Genomic DNA, 23,108 nt, shown 5'->3' with positions numbered 1-23,108 from the left:
GGAGATGCTGCTGACCACTAGGAGTAGCAAGGATCTATTGCAATGGACCACAGACCACAGGAAATGTCTATAAAAACGAAAATGAAAAAAAAGGCAAACTTTTCTCAAAAACCAGAATGAGGACTTAACCATATTTCTTTTTTTAATTTTTATTGATTTCAGAGAGGAAGGAAGAAGGATAGAAACATCAATGATGAGAGAGAATCACTGATTGGCTGCCTCCTGCACGCCCCACACTGGGGATCGAGCCCACAACCCGGACATGTGCCCTTGATCAGAATCGAACCTGGGACCCTTCAGTCCGCAAGCTGACACTCTATCCACCAAACCAAACCGGCTAGGGCTCATCCATACTTCTTGATGGAATTCTGAGCCATGTAACGCCTTAAAAATATCTTCAGCCTTATTTTCCAGTTTAAATTTATATTTCAATTTCTTGGAAGGTTTTTCCCTAAAAAAATCCTGATTTTTTATCAAGGCTGAGAAGCCAAGTACATGGAAAACTGGTGTGTGTGTTTTTTTTTTTATTTTGGTATATATAATTGATTTCAGAGAGGAAAGAAGAAATAGAAACATCAATGATGAGAGAGAACCATTGATGGGCTGCTCCTGCATGCCCCCTATTGGGGATCGAGCCCGAAACCCTAGTCATGTGCCCTGATGGAGATTAAACCCTGACCTCTATAAAAATTTGGAAAAAAAAAAAAAAAAAACCCTGACCTCTGCTCAACCACTGAGCAAAACCAGCCGGGCAGAAGACTGTTTCAAGTTGCCATACCGTCCAAGCAGGTTCCCATCCTTCACTCACCTCCACATAACCTCTCGTTGTTTAAACTCTAGAGATGAGACAAATGGCAGGGCTAGGTGAGATTTTAGGGACTGGGCCCCAAAGTTCTTCCAGATGCAAAGGAAAGCTCTACACCAAGCATGTCAAACTCGTGGCCTTCGGGCCGCATGCCTCGTTTATTTAGCCGTTAGACTTTGAGTGTGACATGCTTGCACACCAAAATAACACCTTAAGATACCACTGGCTCCCATTTCTGGCCTTAGCTGACAAAGTTTCAGCAATGAGGTGATAACTGCTGGATAACATTTTATACAAACTACTGGGTTTCAATTTCTTTACCAGATCTTTGGAGTGGCAAGTTCTATCTACTTTCATAAGTCCTAAAATGCTCTCCGGCCACCTCGCACAGAGGAAACAAAGCAAGGTGCTTAACAAGGCCTATATTCTACCTGGATCCGAGCTCCTGCCCTGCTCTCTTTTATTCGTTTCTGGTTATCTGTGCTGTACTCAAACATTGGCTAGCTGCCTCTTTTAAAAGGCAGTTACACACCTCCCCCCACCTCCTCCATTCTCTTTGCTAACAGCAATGCCTAACTACCAACCAGCATACCTCAGAGCAGACAGCACTGCAGCTTACCGGATAAGATCAGTTTAAAATTCTGGGAAGGCATAACTTGCTCCTTTTGTCTTTCCTTAGAGCCCTTCAGAAATACCCTCCAGCAACCAGTAGAATAAGCCTTTCACCCAGGAGATAGAAAACAGTCTGTATCCTGCAGTCTACAAACACTGGGACCTTTATTTAAAAGGTGTCCCCATATTATATTAGTCCCAAGGAACGTTTATCTATGTACTCAAGTCAGAAAAAGAAGGCCGATGCCTGTTAGAAACAAAATGTACCTACATTACAGCTCTCTGAGAAGTCTTTAAAGTTTTGCTGCCGCGCCTCCGAGGGAGGCCTACCTGTGACCGGGAACATCGGGACAGTTTTCCTGAACTGGAGCATGCCCTGTCCACAACAGAGCTAAGGAACTGCCCAGAGAGGCCTGTTACAAAACCACAAAAGAGGGGCAGAGCTGACAGACCCCTGCATCGAACACCCTGGAAGCTAAAAATAAGAATTCTGAGAAATGAGCTCTGCCATTGACAAGTCCAACAGAAAGTTCTCTGTTTCGGTTACCTCCCAAACTGGCTGCCCGCCCGAAGTGATTTAACTCTGGGTACCAATTGGGCAATGCCAGCCACGGTGCTGGGGCGGAGGACTCAGGGATGCCGGTTCTGTGTTCTAGGTTAATTAAGGAATCGGACCTCTACTGTACAATCTGGAGACTTTTGTGGGCAGATCTCGGCTCCCCCACTAAATCTAGGCTCCATGGCTCCATTCCACAAACATTTATTGAGCGTCTATCATATGCCTGGCGCTCCTAGGCGCCGGGGAGGAAACCAAGCCACGGTCCCCAGTGGTGGAAGCAGACAGAGAAGGACCATCAGCAGGGGCGGATGTTGTGCGAAAATCTGACACAAGTTGCTATGATCAGTAGTATCCAGGGGCAACATGAGCCCCAGGCCGGCTCCGCGGACCCCCAAGCCAGAGCATTAAACAGGCTCGCGACAGCGTAGGCGGGAGCAGGCAGGTAGGCCCGGGGGCAGGTGTTCAGGTAGGAGGCGCACACCTGAGGCGGCCGGGCAGAACCCCCAAGGGAGTGGAAAGGGCGGTCCTGGGACCCCGGGCGGGAGAGAGGGTGCGAGGAGCAGGAGTCTGGCCCCGCGAAGCGGATGCGCGGCCGAGGCCAGCCGGGCCTGCGCCCCAGGAGGGAGCAGGGGGAGAAGGCGCGCGGCTAGGCCGCCCGCCCGCACCTGGGGCCCCGCCCGGCACCTACCACTTGGGCGACCTTGAGGCAGCCGAGCGCGCCGCGCAGGTAGTCGGGGTCGCAGCGCAGGCCGGCCAGCCCGCGGCGCTGGCTCACCGGCTCGGTGGTGGGCTGGTACGGGCTGCTGGCGCCCGAGATCATGGAGGTGCTCGAGGCCTCGCCCTCGAAGCCGTCCAGCTCCTCGCCGCTCCGCATGCTGCCGGCGGTCCGGGCCACCTCGCACGGCCGGCCCCCGGCGCCCGGAGCTGGGGGGGCTCAGCGGGGCCGCCGCATCGCCACCGCCGCCTGACTGCCCGCCCGCGGCCCGCCCCGCCGCTGCCGCCGCCTCCTCCTTCTCTGCGCCCGCCGCCGGCTGCGGCCACGGCTCGGTCCGCTCGGGCTCGGCTCCCGCCGCCTCAGCAGCGGAAAGGAAAGGAGGCGGGAGCGAGCGGAGAGGAAAGGAGGCGGGAGCCGGCGCGGCGGCCGGGAGGGGGCGGAGCGAGTGCCCGCCCGCCGGCCGCTCGGCGGCGCTCCGAGGCCCCGGGGAGGCGGAGGCGGCGGCCGGACCGCGGGCTCTCGGGGGGGCGGGGCAAGGCGGGGCGTCCTTAGGCCCCGCCCTCACCTGCCTGCGCGCCGGCGGGGGCCGCGGGGCGGCGCCTGGCGATGCCTGAGTGCCAGGGCGGGGGTGGGGGAAGGCGGGTTGTGTGGACCGGGAAGAACCCGAGCTGAGGGAGAGGGTCGAAGTCGACCCAGGGGCACGGAGGTGCTGTCCCAGGGAGCAGCCTGTGGAGGAAGTGGGGTCCTCTGCAGGTAGCCTGGAGGACTTCCCGATGAACTCGGAGGTGCGCCGCGCCATCCCCGTGCTGGGAACTGCGTGGCCCAGGGTTGGCCTGACGCAGATTGTTCGCTGACAAGACAGGGGCCAAGCGTCTGGGCTCCTACCCTGGGTTCCTTGCAACAACCAGTTCTGAGGCCAGGGGCAAGGCGGGGCAGGGGTGTGGAGTAGGGGTGAGTGGGGTCGCTTAGTACTGGTCTGCAGGACAGATACACGATAAATATTTGTGAATAACTACAATGTAAGTTCTGGGTCCACCGGCCTGACCAGGAAGGGAGGCTAGCACACAGTAGAGTACCCTCGGTGACCCTCTCTTAGTTGAAAAAGTTTTGCGAACTCTGTCTAATCAAGTCAGGTTAAACACAGACTTTTGCGCTGAAGGGCATTAATTAGGGGCCAATTTACAATTCAAGTGTGAAGCTTAAGTAAAACATTGACTTTCTAAGAATCGTTGCTTTGGTATCCGACTCTTGCACGCCACAATGTGATGGGAGCCTCCCGTGCTCTAGGCACTGAGCAAGGCACTCCGCGGAGGTATTGTTCCCATTTTACAGAAGAGAGGACTGAGACTTCAGCGCTGCAGCAGCTTGTCCCAGGACACACAATTAATTGGGTAGAGTCCAGGTTCCAACTCTCTTCACTACACAATGTTGCCTAATATACAACTCAGATGGGCTTGTGAATTCCAAGCTAAGCAGTAAATACCAAAAGGGCTCTCACCTTTTGGTTACCAAAGATGAAATTTAGTGGCTCTAATTATTAGTAATACTCTATTCAATCGGCAAATATTGGGCACTTAGTACGTGCTAAGCAATATGCTAGGGACTGGAGACAGACTGACAGTCAAAGAGGATAAGCTGAATCATTGGGTGTAGGCTCTGGCCTCTGCTCTCTCCCAAAATCTCAGTGAAATGACAATTACAGGGATTTATTTTTTAAAGGGCATAAAACTATTGGGACAAAGAATGGGAAAGGAGACAAGGGCAACAAAATGTTGGAAGCAGAAAAGCAAATGGGCAAGTGGTAACTGACTTAGCAGATCCAAGAAAGCTAAACTGTCAGCTGGCACAGGCCAAGGCTGAAATGCAACTTGGGTTCTATCACAGAACAAAAGGCTTTGGCATGGGCAGCACCAGCACATCTAGAAATGACGGTGAAGGCGGGAATAAAAAACACACAAAAAAAACAAGGTCAATGGAGAGGTTTTTTTAAAAAAACATATATTTTTATTGATTCCAGAGAGGAAGGGAGAGGGAGAGAGAGACAGAAACATCAGTGATGAGAGAGAATCATTGATCGGCTGCCTCCTGCATGCCCCACACTTGGAATCTGCAACCCGGGCATGTGCCCTGACCGGGAATCGAACCGTGACCTCCTGGTTCATAGGTTGATGCTCAACCCCTGAGCCACGCCGGCTGGGCAATGGAGAGTCTTTTTAAGGAAGCAATTGGATCCCTGGATCCCCTCTCATGCTCAGCCCCCAAGACTGGAGTTCTAGTCTCTGGAGAAGGTAAAACAGAGGGTCTCAGCTGGGAATCACTAGGCACAGTTGAGGACAGGGGTACCATACTGAAAACTGTGTGTGTGTGTGTGTGTATGTGTGTGTGTGGATACTAAGTAACTTGAGGCCCAGTGCACAAAATTCATGCATTGGAGGGGGGTGTCCCTCAGCCTGGCCTGTGCCCTCTTGCAGTCCGGGACCCCTTGGGGGATGTCTGCCTGCCGGCTTAAGCCTGCTCCCTAAGCCGGCAAGCAGACATCCCTCTCCCAGTCCAGGACCCCTCACTCCTTACTGCTCACCTCTCGCTGCTCCTTAGTGCTACCGCAGAGGTGGGAGAGGCTCCCACTACCGCCGCTGGGCTTGCCAGCCATGAACCCAGCTTCTGGCTGAGCATCGCTCCCCCTATGGGAGCGCACTGGCCACCAGGGAGCAGCCCCTGTGTTGAGCATCTGCCCCCTGGTGGTCAGTGTGCATCATAGCATTGGTCGTTCTGCCATTTGGTCGATTTGCATATTAGGCTTTTATTATATGGAATATGAAAGAAAAAAAAAAGAGTTAAAGGAAAGAAAATCTCACAGGAAATAGAGTCAAAAAACAGAGATAGAAAATGAGAAAAAAAAATTAGAGCTATAGTCCAAGGCAATGTTGGCAAACCACGGCTCATGAGCCACATGTGGCTCGTGAGCCGCGGTTTGCTGACCACTGGTCCAAGAGAATAATAGAATAAGACTTCCATAAAGTTAGAAGAGAGTGAATGGAAGGAAAAAAACATAAAATAATAATTCATTAACATTTTTCAGAACCAAAGGACATGAGTTTTGGACTTAAAGGACCCACCAGTGCCCAGCATAGTGAGTGGCGTATCAGACCACTAGAGCAGAGAAGGGCCTTGAGGTTCCAGGAGGAACATAGCAGGTTTCATTATAAAGGATCAGGAATCAAAAAGGCATCAGACTTTTGGGAGCTACAAGGGAATGGAGCAAACCCTTCCACATCCTGAGGAAAAGTGATCCCACCTAAGAAGTCTGATTACAGCTGGAGTATGAGTCAGGTGTGAGGGTTGATGGAAGACTCAGACATGCAAAGACTCTCTGTCTCTTTCTCAGGAGGCGGCTAGAGGAGGACACCACCAGAACAAAGATTTAAAACAAGGAAGCAGCCCTGGCTGGTGTGGCTCAGTGGATAGAGTGTTGTCCTGTACACTGAAGGGTCTCGCGATTGATTCCTGGTCAAGGGCACATACCTGGGTTGCAGGTTCGATCCATGGCTCTGGTCAGGGTGCCAGCGGGAGGCAACCAATTGATGTGTCTCTCTCACATCTAGGTTTCTCTCCCTCTCTCTCTCTCTCCCCCTTCCCTCCCTCCCTTCCAGTCTCCCTAAATATCAATGGAAAAATATCCTCAGGTGAAGATTAATAAACCAAGGAAGCAGAGAACAGAGGATCCGAGAGAGGGTGGATGCAGCCTACAGAGAGGTGAAGTGGGCAGAGGCCCCTGTGCAGTAGGGCTGGGAGTCAACCAGCCCAGAATGGAGCAGCCAGAGACTTCAAGAGACTTCTTCAAGGTGAAATTAAGGAAATACTTGATATACAGCAAAGAAAGATACATAGTTTGGGGAAAGTTTTGAAATAAACTAGTGATAAATGCCTAGGAAACTAAGCAAATATTCATAGATATTATTAATTGCAGGAAAAATAAAATGATGTATAGAAAAGGATAAGTATGGTAAATCACATGGCTCAACTGTGAGTAATATTTGCATAATTATTATAATGTAAACAATGAATACTGACCTATCCAAAAGTATGTACCATATTAGGAGAGGATGGGGTCCAGATGTGTGCACGTGTGATAGGGAGATGGGGAGGGTGTGCAAGAGACTGAAATACTCATCATTCATCAGGGCAGATCAGTAGATGCTTAAAACTGAAAAACCAGGAGGTAGCAGTATATACGTGTTCATTACAAATGTAAAGGTAAGGGGTGGGGCGGGCTAGAAGAGGTCATTGGGAGGGAAAAAAAGGACATATGTAATACTTTTCAATAAGAAAAGAATATATAAAGGTAAAAACAAAATTAACCAGTTAAAAGTTACTAAGTGTTGCCTCTGGAGGAAATGTAATGGGGGTTTGAGGCCTTGTGGAACTATTTGATTCTCTCAACCATGTGCACTTATAACTTTAATAAAAATAAAATCTAAATTAAAAACATTTTTTTAAAAAAGAACATGAGAGTTGGTGGTTAACAAGGCAGATAGAGCTCCTGCCAGCAGAGCGGTGGAGAACAAGTACTAAACCCAGTAAATACAACCGCGCATGCTGAGTGCTGTTCATGGTGGTATGGGGATTTCCAGCAAAGATTTAGTTGAGTCTGTGGCTCAGAATTTCAGCTGATATTTGAAATATGAACAGCAATTAGCTAGGTAAAGAGATGGTAAGGGTGGGTGGAAGTGTGTTCTGGGCAGAGGAAACAACATGTGCAAAGGCTCAGACACAAGCAAAAGCAAAGCACAGTGAAGAGGCTCAAGCCCAGAATGCGAGGGGAGGAGGCCTGGCAGACAAGACCTAAGCTGGAAGGTAGCCATGGGCCAGTCTCTGCAGGGCTTCACGGGTGCCATGAGAGGGTGGACTCTGAACGAAGTGGTAAGCGGGAGAGTGGCCTGGTGAGGCCTTTTAGAATGCTCTCTCTGGCCACTAGAGGGAGGTGGATTGAGCGAGGCCAGATTGGAGGTTCTCCTCCAGTACTTATTGTCTCCTGTCCCTGGACACTAGCCTAAGTTTATTTTTAGTTCCAAGGACAGACTCAAATTTTTTTACTTTTGATTTTTAACAGAAGTTCACAGACTTCCAAAAGGTGTTGGTGGGAATCCCACATAGTAATAGTAGATAAAACCTGGTACTTTGGTGCCTTCCTCAGTGTTAAATTGCAATATATCATGAGTCGGTGGCTATAGCTGTGCCTCCAGGGCGTTTACAAGAGCTGAAGTCAAAATGAAGATAAATAAATGATAGAGAAGATAAATTAGTGATAAATGCGTAGGAAACCAAGCCAGCCTTTGGACAGGTCTCTGGGTTTCAGGGTCTGAGCCACATATCAAGGGCTGACTCAAGGCAACCGGACTCAGAAGAGACTGATGAATAAACCAGATGCTACTTTATTAGTTGCTGCCAGTGGAAAGAGTCTACCAGCAACTGTAAGGCTGATTCTTATCTCAGTCCCTGAACTCATCCTGAAAGTATATTGGCTATTCCCCAGGATACTCTTCTTTACCTGGGTCAAGCCTGGCCTCTTCCCAAGTCCCTCAGTCACTCAGTTAGCCCTGGGCTGGTCTCCTTCCAAGGACAACCACCTCCAAGTCGGGGGACTCCTCACTAGCCCCTCTCTGCAAGAAACACTGACTCCATGGACTCATGGAGGGTCCTTAACATCAAAAGCATTGACCTTACAAGGACTTTAGACTCTAAATTCCATGAAGGGCTGGGAGCAAAACACCCTCCCAAACTGTGGTCCTGCAGGCTCTGCCCCTGGAGGCAGTGCCTGATAATGGTGAGGTGAGAGGGGGGGTTCGCATTTCACTTCATTTCTTACTGAGATCTCTCCCAGTGCACCTCTGTGAGTGTTGGGATGGGGTAGCTTTTCCTGTAACTCCAATTTAACAGATCGAATCTACTACTTTTAATAAGCTCAGTAATTAGCAGGAGCCCTAGAGACTTCTACCTCAAACAGAAAAATAAACAGTGGTGGTGAGCCCTAGCCAGTTTGGCTCAGTGAATAGAGCATTGGCCTGCAGACTGAAGGGTCCCAGGTTCGAGTCTGGTCAAGGGCACATGCTTGGGTTGCGAGCTCGATCCCCAGTAGGGGGCATGCAAGAGGCAGCCAATCAATGATTCCCTCTCATTGATGTTTCTATCTCTCTCTTCCTCTCTGAAATAAATACAAATATAAAAGATTTAAAATATATATATATATTTTTAAAAATAATCCCCCCCCATAAAATAAGCAATGGTGGTGAAATTGAACATTTCAAGTATAAAGTATATAGTAGGAAGACCAATTAAGTTTATCAGAAATAATTATCAATATTTTTTAAAATATATTTTATTGATATTTTACAGAGAGGAAGGGAGAGGGATAGAGAGCTAGAAACATTGATGAGAGAGAAACATCGATCAGCTGCCTCCTGCACACCCCCTACTGGGGATGTGCCCGCAACCAAGGTACATGCCCTTGACCGGAATCGAACCCGGGACCCTTCAGTCTGCAGGCCGACGCTCTATCCACTGAGCCAAACCGGTTTCGACAATAATTATCAATATTAAGCATGACCCAAACACCCAAGAAAATCTCATGTTTAATGTCACATGACTTACAACTTGTTTTGATATTATTTTATTCTTACAAGGCCTTTTAAAGAAGAGTGCCCATGTAAATCCCTTACATCTGAGGGATTCGACTCAAAGATGTAAAAATAAACAATCCATTTTGGTGTTTGAGAGCAACAGATGCCCGTCTTCTGTGGGGGGACTGATGGGGCTCCTCCAATAGTGTTCCCACGTGTCTGGAGGGAAGGGCCGGGGCCTGGGCAAATTCCAAGCGGAGCAGTTCAGGGGTTAGAGTCAACTGCTGCTTCTGAAAAAACTTGTCCCTTCAGCCGGAAAAATGTTCTCCAAATCTTCTCTAAAAATAGTGCTCGCTGGGATTTTCCAGTTTGACATTCCTTTGGTTCCTATGACCAAGGACAACCCGAGCCAATCCGTCTGTGTCCCTCCCCGGAGCCTCCAGTGGAATCCCAGCCTTTGTGGGACCCCAGTTCCTACTGTGGCCTCCAGACCCTGCTGGCACTTGACAACTCAGGGAAGATTCGTCTGCTCAGCAGTTGCTGGCTTCTCCCCGGCTGCCTGCTGCCTTCCTCCCATGGCAGAGGAAGAATGGCCTTCTGGGAAGAACGCTCAAAGGGTGGCTCCAAGGAAATGTGAGCACTACCTTCACTTACCCCAGTAACCATGGTCAGGCCAGGCCGGGTGCTGGCTAAACTAGCCAGTGAACCTCAGGGAGCAGCTGAGGTAGCTAGGAGGCAACTTACCTAAACCAAACATTTGCTGGTGGCCCACCACCGTCTGCCAGGCCCTGGGCTGCATGCTGGGGCCCCAAGGCTCTCCCAAAAGAACTGTGCACGTAGTAATTGTGGAACCAGAACAGACGTGTTTGCTTCTGTCTGCCAAGCATCCATCCCCCTGCTTTTCTTTTTTAAATAAGTTTTTATTGATTTCAGAGAGAGTAAGGAAGAAGGGGAGAGAGAGAAACATCAGTGAAGCTTCCTGCACAACCCCTACTGGGGATCGAGCCCGCCACCCAGACATGAGCCCTGACCAGGAATCAAACTGTGACCTCCTGGTTCGAGGGTCGAAGCTCAACCACTGAGCAACACCAGCCGAGCCCCCTGCTTCTAATGACAGCACCACCACCTTGTCCTGAGCATACTCCTCTTCTACTTCCACCTCCCAGGAAGAGTGGGCACCTGACCCAAGAATGACCAGGCATGGTTCCCTGCCCTCCTAGAACATAGCTCATGGTGGGCATGGGACCTGAGCTGAGCCAGAGATTCCCACCTGGGAATTTTCTCTAGAATGCAGGGGTTCGTGAACTTCCATGTGCAGAGGAATCACTCGGGATGTAGATTCTCAGCAACTCCTCTAAGAATCTGCTTAGGCCTGTGGTGGGGGCAGGATTGTGCTGCTCCAAGTATCTGCAGGGTACAGCGTCAATACAATTACCTGGGCCCGGAGAGGGCAGGGAAGGCTTCAAGGAGTTAAGCTGGGTCTTGAAGGCTAAGAAGGAGTTTCCTCAGCAGCATGTGATCCTGCCAAAGGTATCTGCCTTCTTGCTTGGCATGTATGACCCCAGGCTCTCCTGACCATCCTATCTCTCTGCTTGCTCTTTCCAGTCATATTCATAGGACTGGCCCCTAGAGTTCAACGTCCTTCAGGCCACAGCCATTATTCCGAGATCTCCAATGGATGCCTGAAATTGCGGATAGCACCGAACCGTATACATCCATAGACATGTATTTTCTTTCCTATACATACTTACATATGATAAAGCTTAATTTATAAATTACGCATAGTTGAGAGATTAACAATAAAAACAGAACAATTCTAACAATATACTGTAATAAAAGTTATGTGGATGTGGCCTCTCTCACAAGACCTTATTGTAACTATCTCTTACTTGCCGTAAATGGTTTGGTGTTACTCCTTTCAGAGGATCCCCCTTGCTGAAGTCTTTTTTTTTTTTTTTAATATATTTTATTGATTTTTTACAGAGAGGAAGGGAGAGGGATAGAGAGTCAGAAACATCGATGAGAGAGAAACATCGATCAGCTGCCTCCTGCACACCTCCCACTGGAGATGTGCCCGCCACCAAGGTACATGCCCTTGACCGGAATCGAACCCGGGACCCTTCAGTCCGCAGGCCAACGCTCTATCCACTGAGCCAAACCGGTCAGGGCTGAAGTCTTCATATAGGCTCAGTGCTTTCTGGCGCAACACATTTTCTTTTCGTGTTTTTTACCCATAAATTTAATGCCTTTCCATCGTGTGTGTGTGTGTGTGTGTGTGTGTGTGTGTACATGTATCAAACTGGGGACAGTGAAACAAGGAAGTGCTTAGGATAGAAGCAGCAACAGGACAGAGCCTAGGCGGGGCTGCTTTGGCTCACTGGAAAGTCAGAGAAAAGGGGGCCTTGGAGACAGGTTCAGGAGTTTCGCCCAGGACGAGCTGCCACTACCCATTGCTCCCCTGGTTGCAAGTCTTGTGCAGACCCTTAGAGTTTAAGAGGTGCACGCCTGTGGGGGAAGAGGGGGGAGAAGGTCAAGGTGACAGCGTGCTCCTGGCAGGGAGAGCACACTAATGCCTTTCCATCTTAACTGAGCACTTATCCATGCACTGTGGCCATAACTTTTGCATTTTGAGGTATGACTGCAAAACAAGCAAGAATTTCTTTTCCCTTCTTCACAATTCCACAGAGACTCATTCTTATTATAGATCTTGCCAAAACTGGTTTGGCTCAGTGGATAGAGCGTCGGCCTGTGGACTGAAGGGTCCCGGGTTCGATTCCGGTCAAGGGCATGTACCGTGGTTGCAGGCACATCCCCAGTGGGATGTGTGCAGGAGGCAGCTGATCGATGTTTCTCTCATCGATGTTTCTAGCTCTCTATCCCTCTGCCTTCCTCTCTGTAAAATATCAATAAAATATATTTAAAAAAAAATAGATCTTAGCAACCTCGGCATATTATATTTTTCCTCTCCTTATCAAGAATATCCACGTTTACATTTAAAGGGAGCACTTTAGCCCTAGCCTTTGTGGCTCAGTTGGTTGAATGTCGTCCCATGCACCAAAAGGTTGCCAGTTTGATTCCAGGTAGGAGGCAGCTGATCAATGAATTGCTTTCACATCGATGTTTCTCTCTTCTCCCTCTCCCTTTCCCTCTCTAAAAATCAGTAAGAAAAATATTTCTTAAAAAAAGGGGAGGGAGCACTTTATTGCTTCTCTTTGGCATATCTGAATTGCCAGCACCACCACTCTTGCACTTGGGGCCATTACTAAATAAAATTAGAGTTACTTAAACACAAGCACTTGGCAATACTACTAAGTAACTACCGGGTAGGAAGCATTTACAGTATGAAGTCACTGGACAATGGGACAATTCGCCTTCTGAGGAGGAGGGTGTGGGAGAGCGTGAGATTTCATCACACTATTCAGAACAATGTACAACTTAAAACATCTTAATTATTTCTGAAATTTTTCACTTAATATTTTTGGACTGAGGTCGACCAAGAGTAACTGACACTTCGGGAAACTGAAACTGCTCAAGTGCACCCAGGTAAGAGGGGACAACTGTACCCGCTTCATCTCCTTTCCTATGACTCCAGACCTTTCTCCTGAGCTCCAGCCACTGAGATCCAACTGCCCACAGATATTACCTTTGTCATGGAATTGTGTGCCCTGAATTCCATGAGGCCAAAGCATAATTTCATAATCTCACCTGATGCCCCCTGGCCAGTAAGCACACCTACTCCTTTATGAGGCTAGTAGGAGGGAGAGGCGGCCGGAGGAGGCACTGCTATTGTACATTCCAGGTGCCAGACACTGCTCTACCTGGCTTTCACATATTAACTCATTAAAGGCTCAGAACAGCCACTAAGGAGGGCTAACTCCTGGCATCCTGGAGGGCTCAGGCTAGACGTCAAATCATCCAGCTAGATATTAAAACAATATCAACATTTGGCAGAATGTCCCTCAATTCCTGAGTCCCCAGGCTGGGTCAGGTACTCCAGCCCTCGCTTTCTTAGCTCCTTGTATCGAAGTATTTATCACAGGGGTTATGACTCACTGTTGACTCATCCATCTGCAGCCCTTCCAGCCATAAGCTCTGAAAGGGCAAAGGCCTCTTTTATCTCCATTGCGTCTCAGGGCCAGATGTGGGATAAGCCATTCATGGGACACGGGATTATATTCACGAGTTGCATATCCTCGGACAAGATATTCACCTCTGTGGGCCTGTTTCCTCATCTGTGAAGAGTTTAGAATTGTGCTTGAGACAAAGTAGATACTCAGCAAATGTTTACTCATTGCTGTTGTCATTATTCTGAACGAGCAAGGCAGGGCAAGGCATTCTGGAAAGAATAGCTATCCTAAGCAAAGGCCCTATCAGAAAGGCCGGAGAGGTTCAGAAAGAGGTGAGCAGTCTGGGTTCCTGTCCAGACAGGAAGAGGTAAAAGGTATTTGAAGGGCAGGGGCTGAGACAGGTAGGCTGCCTTGCTGGAAACAGATTCCCAAAGCCCCAGCAGTCAGGGGAGCCATCAGAGCTGCATTTTGCTCTGTAAGCAGGGACTGACATGATCAGATTTGGGTGAAAACAAAAAGTACAGATGAATAATTCAAAATCTTATCTCCTCTGTATCAAATGGGGAGTAGAGATTCTGTTACCCTGAATTATGTACAAAGCCCTTAAAAAAATATGGTCTCGCCCTAACTGGTTTGGCTCAGTGGGTAGAGCATCAGTCTGTGGACAGAAGGGTCCCAGGTTCGATTCCGGTCAAGGGCACACATGCCTCAGTTGTGGGCTTGATCCCCAGTAGGGGGCGTGCAGGAGGCAGCCAATCAATGATCTCTGTCATCATTGATGTTTCTATCTCTCTCTCTCCCTCTGAAATCAATAAAAATGTATTTTAAAAAAATGGTGGACCTTGGGAAAAAAAAAAAAAAGTCTCAGTGCCCCCGAGTATATCTATAGATACCTAGGGGCCCCCAGACTCATTTGGGGAAACCTGGGGCAGCCAGAAAAGCCCTCAAGGTGGTTCAGGGAGCCTGATTCTTGGAGAAGAAGTGGGCTGAAGCCCTCCAGATCTGTGGGCACATGAGCTAAGCCTGAGGACAGACAAACCTTAGGTAACTGATCAGAGTGGACAAGAAAACACTCTGTGTGACATGCGAAGGGCAGAGTCTGGGAGACCAAGACATTGGGGGGAGGGGGAATGAAATAGCGGCCGAGGAACACACTTAAAGAAGTCATGGAGTTGAAGGTTCTAGGATCTATTGCCAAAGGCCTGAAAGGCACACCACTTGCACTTTTTAGCCTGTATACACGGGCAGACCTAAAGATTGTTTTAATTAAATAAATTTATTTGGAAACATCAAAATTATTTTTAAACATTTAAAAGGCTGTAAACACAGTACAAAAAACTCCCCCCACTTACCTATTTGAGTTGCCAATCTAATACCCCATCATCCCCAAATACTTTAGTAGTGCGTATGTCCTGCCAACAGGGACATTCTCCTTTACCAGAATACAATCAGGAAATCATTACTGACACATCACTACCACTAACCCTCGGATCCCATTCAAGTTTTGCCAATGTCCCTGTCTTTGTAGCATAATGACCCCATTCAGAATCATGCATTCCTTTGTCATGTCTTTTTAGTCTCCTTCAGACTGAAACAGGTCCTCAGACCAGTCTTGACTTCTATGACCTTCACACTTTTGAAGATTACAGCCAATTGTTTTGCAGAATGTCCCTCAATTTGGGTTGGTCTGATGTTTCCTTAGGATTACACTTTGGGCAGAAACCCCCTAGAAGTGATGCATTCTTAGCTCAGCCTGTCAGGAGGCCTGTGATTGCTCCTTGTCCTAATGATGTTCCCTTTGATCAGTTGATTAGGCTTGTGTCTACCAGGCTTCTCCGCTGCAAGTTACTCTTTTCCCCGCCTTGTAATAAAGGAAAAAACCTGGGACAATTTGAGCATCTAAATATTAATTGTAATGTCTGATAACCCACGGAATAAGTTATATAAATTTAAATTTTGATGAGGAATGCTATTTCTCATGAAACTTCCAATCAGCTTATTAATTTATATCAATATAGATTCATGACTTCCTATTTTATTCAATGGGTTATATATACTCCATTACAATCTTTTCTTTTTTTGATGCTCAGATTGTCATTGATTTGGCCAGTGCACTCTTGTTTTTGTGTTTTGATCCCTTTTTACTTTCTGGCACAGATGTTCCAAGCTCACACTTTGCTTGCCACAGCCCTGGAACCAACCATTCCCACCCGATTTATTTTATTGGAAATGGTACTTAGAAACAGAGATCTAGGCACAAGGTGTGCTCATTGCTATTAGGCTGTGTCAGCTCCCAGGACCTCTCAGTGCAAACAGCTAGGAAATTTTATATATATATATATATTTACATACATGTTTTTATATCTGTGTATGTGTCTATTGAAAACCATAAGACCGTAAGTTCACACTGATAGTTGCAACACCATTCCAACATTCTAGTTTTCTCTTTCCATTATTTTTAACACCCTTCTCTGTCAGTGAGAAATCTGGCTATTTTCTTTCATACATTTACTTGATCAACGTTCCTGTATGTAACCATCCTCCCATCCCCATCCCCACCCCTATCCCTGCACAAGTGCCCTCCTGTCACATGACCCCACATTGAACCATCCCTCTCACTCACCCCACTCAGGTTCTGACAACCCATGTGGGTGCCCTTCACCCCACGGGCTTATACGAAGTCGGGCCAGCCCCACTTGGGTTCTGACACCCTGTGGCCCCCCCACCACCACCACAATCTCACTCAGGAAGATGCCCTTTTCACCCTATTGGGCTACCTCTCCATGCCACGCCATTTTCCCGTCCGGTCCCCGACACCCCAGAGGCATTCTCTTTACTCCGCTCAGATTCCAAAGACTGGCTCTGGGTCTTCACAGCTCCCAGCCCAGCCCAGACATCTGCCATGCTCTGCCCACCTAAAAAATTTTAAGGCCAAATCAGTGAGAAAGAGGAAAGGTTTTATTTTGAGCAGAGAAGCTGTGTGGTAGAGACATCAGTTGGCTTGTCTGTTGCTCCCAGAAGACTATCAGCCCTGTAGGAGCAGGGTCCACCTAGTTCTCTTATCACTGGCATCTTGAGTGTCACCCACTCATGCCCAGGGTTCCTTGGAAGATGGCAGGAGTTGCTGAGGAGCAGCAGGGAGGAGGTCCCAGGAGGCCACATACTTCAACCACTTATGCAGAAGCCCACACATGCAGATGGCAGAGAACTGCTTTGCCTAAGAAATCAGGCAGTTGCCCAGGTGATGGAATTTATGGTGTGCTGAAAGCTTGTCTGCCCTAAAATAGCTCTCCTGCTCAGTCTAAACTAGCAGTTCATGTCTTTGGATTTAAAACCTAGTGTTAGGCACTGCCCAGGGTGGGGGAAAGTATGCAGATGGGGTACAGAGAGGCAGCAACGACTCCTGGATTCTCAGTCACGACTCTGCTTCCTTCTGTGTGACCTTGACAAGTAATTTCTCTCTCTGGTCTCTTTCCCCATCGTTTTGTTTAATACATTTTTATTGATTTCAGTGAGGGAGAGGGAGAAACATCAGTAATGAGAAAGAACCATTGATCAGCTGCCTCCTGCGCGCCCCCTACTGGGGATCAAGCCCGCAACCCAGGCATGTGCCCTGGCACAGGTCAATGCTCAACCACTGAGCCACTGGTCCGGCTCTTTCCCCATCTTTAAAGTGATGCTTTCTCGGGCCTTTTCAAGAACTAAGATCTTTGTCTCCCACACCATTAGTTCAGGGCTCGTTCAGTTTCAGGACTATCTGCATGCTGGGCACTGCATGAAGCAGGCATCTCAAGGCAGCCAGCTTGCCTATGAGATAAGTGAGATTCTCCACACCACTTTCCAGAAGAGGAGCTAAGATTCAGAGAGGTGCCCTAACCGGTTTGGCTCAGTGGATAGAGCATCGGCCTTCGGACTGAAGGGTCCCAGCTTCGAATCCGGTCAAGAGCACATACCTTGGTTGCAGGCACATTCCCAGTAGGGGGTGTGCAGGAGGCAGCTGATCAATGTTTCTCGCTCATCGATGTTTCTAACTCTCTATCCCTCTCCCTTCCTCTGTAAAAAACCAATAAAATACATTAAAAAAAAAAAAAAAGATTCAGAGAGGTTAAGTGACTTGCTGTCTGCTCGCCTCCTGTGGGCCTGCTGTAGAGAGAACATATCCCCTCAGATAGGTTTTCAGGGAGCAAAACCACCAAAGAGTAATTGGAATTGCTGACATACCTTCTCAACATGCACATATTATCTTTATGCAAAGTTCAAACAAGTACAGTGTTTAGTGTCCTATACACTCCAAAGTTTAATTCCAGGCTAACATTTGTTAGATGATTCTGAGGTCAGAAATGGATTCCCAGCAAAATGGTGCCAAATATTTTAAATATCAAGGACAGATGTAACATGCCACAGGCTGCTGACAGATGTACCCAAGCAACCCCATTCTCTAAAATAAATTACTGCCTTAAAAAGGGACACATTTTAAATTGTTGAATTTTTCTCCTAATAAAAATTAAGATGCTTATAATCTGAAATTCAGATCTTAATTGCCTTTTCTGGAACTTGAAATAGAAGTTCTTTAAAAGGAACTGATTAGGTGAGGAGGATTTGCTGGGAGGCAGGGTGGGGAAGATGGAGGAGCCTGATGACCATTTAGGAATGTTAACTACATTCCATTAAACGTTCTAGAGAAACATCATATATAAAAATACCTTGACATTTGTGTGATTTACCTTGAGTTGCTTGATGAAAACAATCAAGATAGAACACAGTTCAGCCCTGCCCGGTGTGGCTCAGTGGATAGAGTATTGGCCCGTGCACGGAAGGGTCTTGCGTTTGATTCCCAGTCAAGGGCATGTACCTGGGTTGCCTGTTCAACCTCTGGCCCCAGCTGGGGCACTTGCGGGAGGCAACCAATGTGTCTTTCTCATATCAATATTTCTTTTTCCCCCTTCCCTCCCTTCTAAAATCAATGGGAAAAATATCCTCAGGTGAGGATTAACAAAACAAATACAACACAATTCAATGTTAACAGTACTGGAAAAAATGTTAACTTTATTCACATAGGAATTAACAAGATTAGAAGCACTTGAAAAGTTAGGCTCCTCCTCTGGGAAATGCTGCCCAAGGTCTCAACCCTCCCAAAAAGAACCCTGGTTCCCACTGATCTGGTACACCCCGAAAGCCCCATTCCTGGCCTCTCAATCCCCTGCTATCTCAGCATCTCCTCCCCCTTCAATCTGTAAGATTCCCTCAGAATCAAAGCCCAGGAAGAGACTTCTGGGCTATGTCTCAAGGGTGGCCTGGCCCATTGCACCAGCAGGGTACACTGTCCACGCGCAGTGGTTTTGGCTTCTTCCTGCCTCCTGCTCCCAACACTGCTACAGGCCTGTCATCTCAGTCTCCTAATCAGAACACACTATCTGTGCCTCATCAAGTCAGCAGGCATCAAGATAGCACTTGCATCCTTGTGGCTATCTGCAGGCCTTACAGGGTAAGGAATACAGCACTAAAGAGCAAGCACTGTCCTTGCCTCCAGAATGGAGGGCTCAGCTGTGTGTGGCATCCCATGGGAACTACACCAGGAGAATGGTTACAGGATACCCATCCATCCCTCCAACCTGTTTTCTTTAGAGATGATATTTAAACTACAGAATGTAAAATGCCACAAATGGAAATGGTAGATTCTACAAAGGGAGTGTTGCTGTAACAATGTTTATTAGGGAGTTTCCTAGAGGTATTTTCAGGGTCAACAATCACATTGAAAACCTACCCTAAGCCAGGCACATGTGTACCTCCTCTAATGTTCACAATGAATGGAAAGACATTTTATCCCCACTTTACAAAGAAAGGCCTAAAAAAGGGTGAAGTTCCCCAATTTTGATTGTTTTCTTTTTCTGCTTTTTGATCAATTGCTCATCTGTCTAAACTAAATTTGCCTGATTCCATAGTAAGACTTCTGCAAGGTCAGAGGAAGTACCAGGATTGGAACCCATCGGAGCCTAATCCTTCCCTTGCCAACAGTCCAGCTGCTTCCCTCCATGCACGGCTCCCAATACGGAGGTGGCAGGAGAAAAAACCCAGATGCAGACCTGGTGAAAGTCTACATCTCAGGGCCTGCCAAAAGCCCTTACCGCAGGTAACCCTAAACTCTTCATGCCTTCAGAGGTAGCTATCCTTCCAAGATATGGGAGTGGCAGGCACAACCTGCCTTTCTCAGCAAAGTAACTGACTGTGGACCCTTCCCCCTTTTTACAGGTGTATTGTATTCTTTCTCTTTGGGTACATTCTCTGCCATATTTTCCCACCTAACAAGAATGACTCCTCCATCTGTGACAGAAAGGGAAAAAGGCTAAACAGCAGCACACGTGCTTAGGTCACAGGGGTGGGCAAACTTTTTGACTCGAGGGCCACAATGGGTTCTTAAACTGGACCGGAGGGCCGGAACAAAAGCATGGATGGAGTGTTTGTGTGAACTAATATAAATTCAAAGTAAAGGAGTGGAGGGGAGAGCAAGAGAACCCTCCGCTCTTTCGGCTCCACGGGCCAGATAGAACAGCCGAATGGGCCGGATCTGGCCCGCGGGCCGTAGTTTGCCCACGGCTGGCTTAGGACCACATATGAAAACACTTTCAATTGGCATATTTCCCCATCTGTTTTAAATGCGTAAAATAAACACCTGCACAGCACCACAATTAGCTGAAACTCAGAAGCTAGACCTCTTGGATTCAATTCTGGCTCTGACCTTGGTAGCTGTTTAGTCTATCCATACCTCAGTTTCCTCATCTGGAAAGTAAGATGGAGATGATAGAGGCACTTGTCTCTCAGAGTTGTTGTGAAGATTAAATCACTCTATAGGAAACATCTATAGAATCACTGGAATACAGGAGGGTATAAGCATTTGCTTTACAATACTACTGCTAGTGTCACCAAATAATCCCCAAAGTAAGTGTTTACTCACCAAACTTCCTAATTTCTACAACTGCTGGTAGGTGTACAGGATGATGTAACCTTTATGGAAAGGACTTTGATCATCTCAAAACAAAAACTACGTTAAATACATTTGTTTACCTTTTGACTAGGACAGGGTGGGGAACCTTTTTCTGCCAAGAACCATTTGTGTATTTATAACATCATTTGAGGGCCATATTATCAACTTAAAAATTAGCCTACTGCCCTCGCTGGTTTGGCTCAGTGGATAGAGCGTCGGTCTGTGGACTGAAGGTAGCTATGTTAGATTCCAGTCAAGGGCACCTGCCCGGGGTGCAGGCTCAATCCCCAGTAGGGAGCATGCAGGAGGCAGCCGATCAATGGTTCTCTCTCATCATTGATGTTTCTCTCTCTCCCTCTCCCTTACTCTCTGAAATCAATAAAAATATATTTTTAAAAATTAGCCTGCTATATTTGGTCAGACATTTAATTAACTCACCCCTAATGTCTTGGCAGGACCAGACCAAACGTTCCCCACCCCTGGACTAGGTAGTCCCACTGCTAGGAAATTACCCTGAAGACACATGTCCACAAGTAAAAACGACATATGCACAAGGCTATTCATTGTGGCATTATGTAAAAACATGACTGGTGGAGGCGGCAAAGGAGGCAGGGAGGGAGGCGTGGCAGTGGATCGGCCCTGATCACTGGCCAGGCCTCAGGACCCTACCCCTGCAAGAATTACATGCACCGGGCCTCTAGTGCTAAAATAAAAGAAGCCAGACACAAAAAGGCTATACATATTGTATCATTCCATTTATGTAAAATATCCAGAGTCGGCAAATCCATAGAGAGATTTGTGATTGCCAGGGAATGGGGAGATGGGAGAAGTAGGACTATTAGGTACAGGGTTTCTTTTGAGGGTGATGGAAATGTTCTGGAATCTGGTAGTGGTAATGGGTACACAACATAGTGAATATACTAAAAAATCCCTGAAATCAACATTTTAAAGTGGATTTGAAGTTGTGAATTAAATCTCAATTTTAAAAAAAGACACAGCTAGTTGGAGATCACCACTCTTCAAATCTGGGGCAAGCTGAGCATAAAAAAGATTGAGTTATTAGATTATAGCACTTCGAATTAAAAAAATAAAACCAAATTCATAGTAAAAACCACAACCCAAAAAGGACAGAGCGTAGAAAACCCTTCTTTACAGATGAATGCCAGCTAATAAATGTAGAAGGAATGATGGGATAAGAAAATTACCATTTAAGAACTCCTAATGTGATAATTACTAACTGGTGAATTTATATAAAAGAACGTGAGAGTTCAGTATACTTCTCTTTCAACTTTTCTGGAGGTTTACAATTTTGCAAAATAAAAAGTTGGGGGAAAAATTTGTATACTAAATCAGCTTTAAAGAACAAGAAAACCAACATGCTTAAACTATAACAATTAGAAATGCAATGATGTCTAATACAAAGAATTTAATCTTCTTGAACATATTTTACTATTCCCATTGATATAGTTGCTCTGCAAGTCCTCTATGAATCCTCAAGGCTTCTAAATTAGTTAAATGAAAATCACCTAGCCCAATTCAGAAAATCAAAAATTTATCCAAGAGGCAAGAAAATAGGTTGGACAACTCACTAATACCATTGTACTTTACCCACTAGGTGACACTCCACATACCTCAAAATATGGCTTTCAAATTTTTTTTAACATAATTTCTGAGAATTTCGAGAGGTATACATTTTTAGCTACAGGGCAGACACCCCACATGTCGAGCAGACAATTCAATGTATCTCCAGTGGGAAGATTTGTCATAAAGAAAGTCACCAAAAATTATAAGCAGTCTGGATTCGTGTTTATTGAAGCCAGTAATTAGAGACATCTTCTTTCCCAGCACTAGAAAGCAAGGTTCCACATGACTGCATACTGAATCTGGACAGAGCCACCCCCTGGACCAAGGCTGCTCAGGGAATAATCTGCAGTCCTAATTTTAAGTGAAAAATACCAATAAACTTAGTATAGAGACAACAGTGAACTTCCACTTACAGTATCAACATTGTTAAGGTCATGATGTACAGAGCAGTCACTTTCAACTTTGTTAAAACTAATGAAACGCGAAGTCTTCAATTTAAATACTGATTTTAAAATGCCAATCAAAAAAAAAAAAGTGCAAACAAAATTAAATAATTCTAGCAGCATACCCGTTGCATTTTTAGGAAAGAATAATTCATGGCCTCAGTAAGACCACATCTTCAAAGCTGGGCTTATTTCTTTGATTTTTCCATTTTAAAGACAAACAGCAGATGTAACCACTATAATGTATATAAATAGTCATAAAATTGTATTTAATAGTCTACCATACAAGTGTATTCTGCAAATAACATGAATTTTACTTTAAAAAGTAAAGGCTGTTTATTGTTTGGCCTTTGGTTCCAATGCTTGAAAGCCCCAAAATAACAAAAAGACCCTCCCATCCCCCCACCTCCCAGAAAGAACCCTGCAGCTCCCCAAAGTTGGTAGACTTTGGCAACCACTAAGCACATGACACTTTGCAATAGTTTCTTCTGATACTAGGAGCATCCATTTGTCATGAGAAACTAAAAGTGGTCTCCAAGAAACCCTCCCTCACAAAACACAGGTGCCTTAGCATTTCATCGGTTTTAGTACATTTTACAGTGACACAAAAGTGCTTATCAGTTTAAATCATAAAAAAATAAAATAAACGAAAAGTAAAATTATGCTTTGAAATTTAAAATCACTCCATATCCCTCTTAGGCATGTGCCTTTCCAAGAATTCTTT

The 23,108-nt window shown here is 46.6% G+C and overlaps 2 protein-coding genes across 3 annotated transcripts in view; both read right to left on the bottom strand.

Annotated features, from left to right (window-relative positions):
- Positions 1-3,023, bottom strand: part of CMTM4 (CKLF like MARVEL transmembrane domain containing 4) — a 48,045-nt gene extending 45,022 nt beyond the window's left edge. For both annotated transcript variants that reach the window (XM_080646089.1, XM_080646090.1), the window contains exon 1: positions 2,665-3,023. In XM_080646089.1, the coding sequence (XP_080502215.1) occupies positions 2,665-2,850 (186 nt within the window). In that variant the 5' untranslated portion in view covers positions 2,851-3,023. The remainder of the gene's footprint in view (positions 1-2,664) is intronic.
- A 19,120-nt stretch (positions 3,024-22,143) lies between these two features.
- Positions 22,144-23,108, bottom strand: part of DYNC1LI2 (dynein cytoplasmic 1 light intermediate chain 2) — a 29,653-nt gene continuing 28,688 nt past the window's right edge. The window contains exon 15 of the mRNA XM_080645844.1: positions 22,144-22,292. The gene's annotated coding sequence lies outside the window, so the exon portion shown is untranslated. The remainder of the gene's footprint in view (positions 22,293-23,108) is intronic.

Source organism: Plecotus auritus, assembly GCF_963455305.1.
Source record: "Plecotus auritus genome assembly, chromosome: 10".
Taxonomy (NCBI): domain Eukaryota; kingdom Metazoa; phylum Chordata; class Mammalia; order Chiroptera; family Vespertilionidae; genus Plecotus; species Plecotus auritus.
The sequence above is the reverse complement of the archived record's forward strand: the minus strand, read 5'-3'. Positions and strand labels throughout refer to the sequence as shown.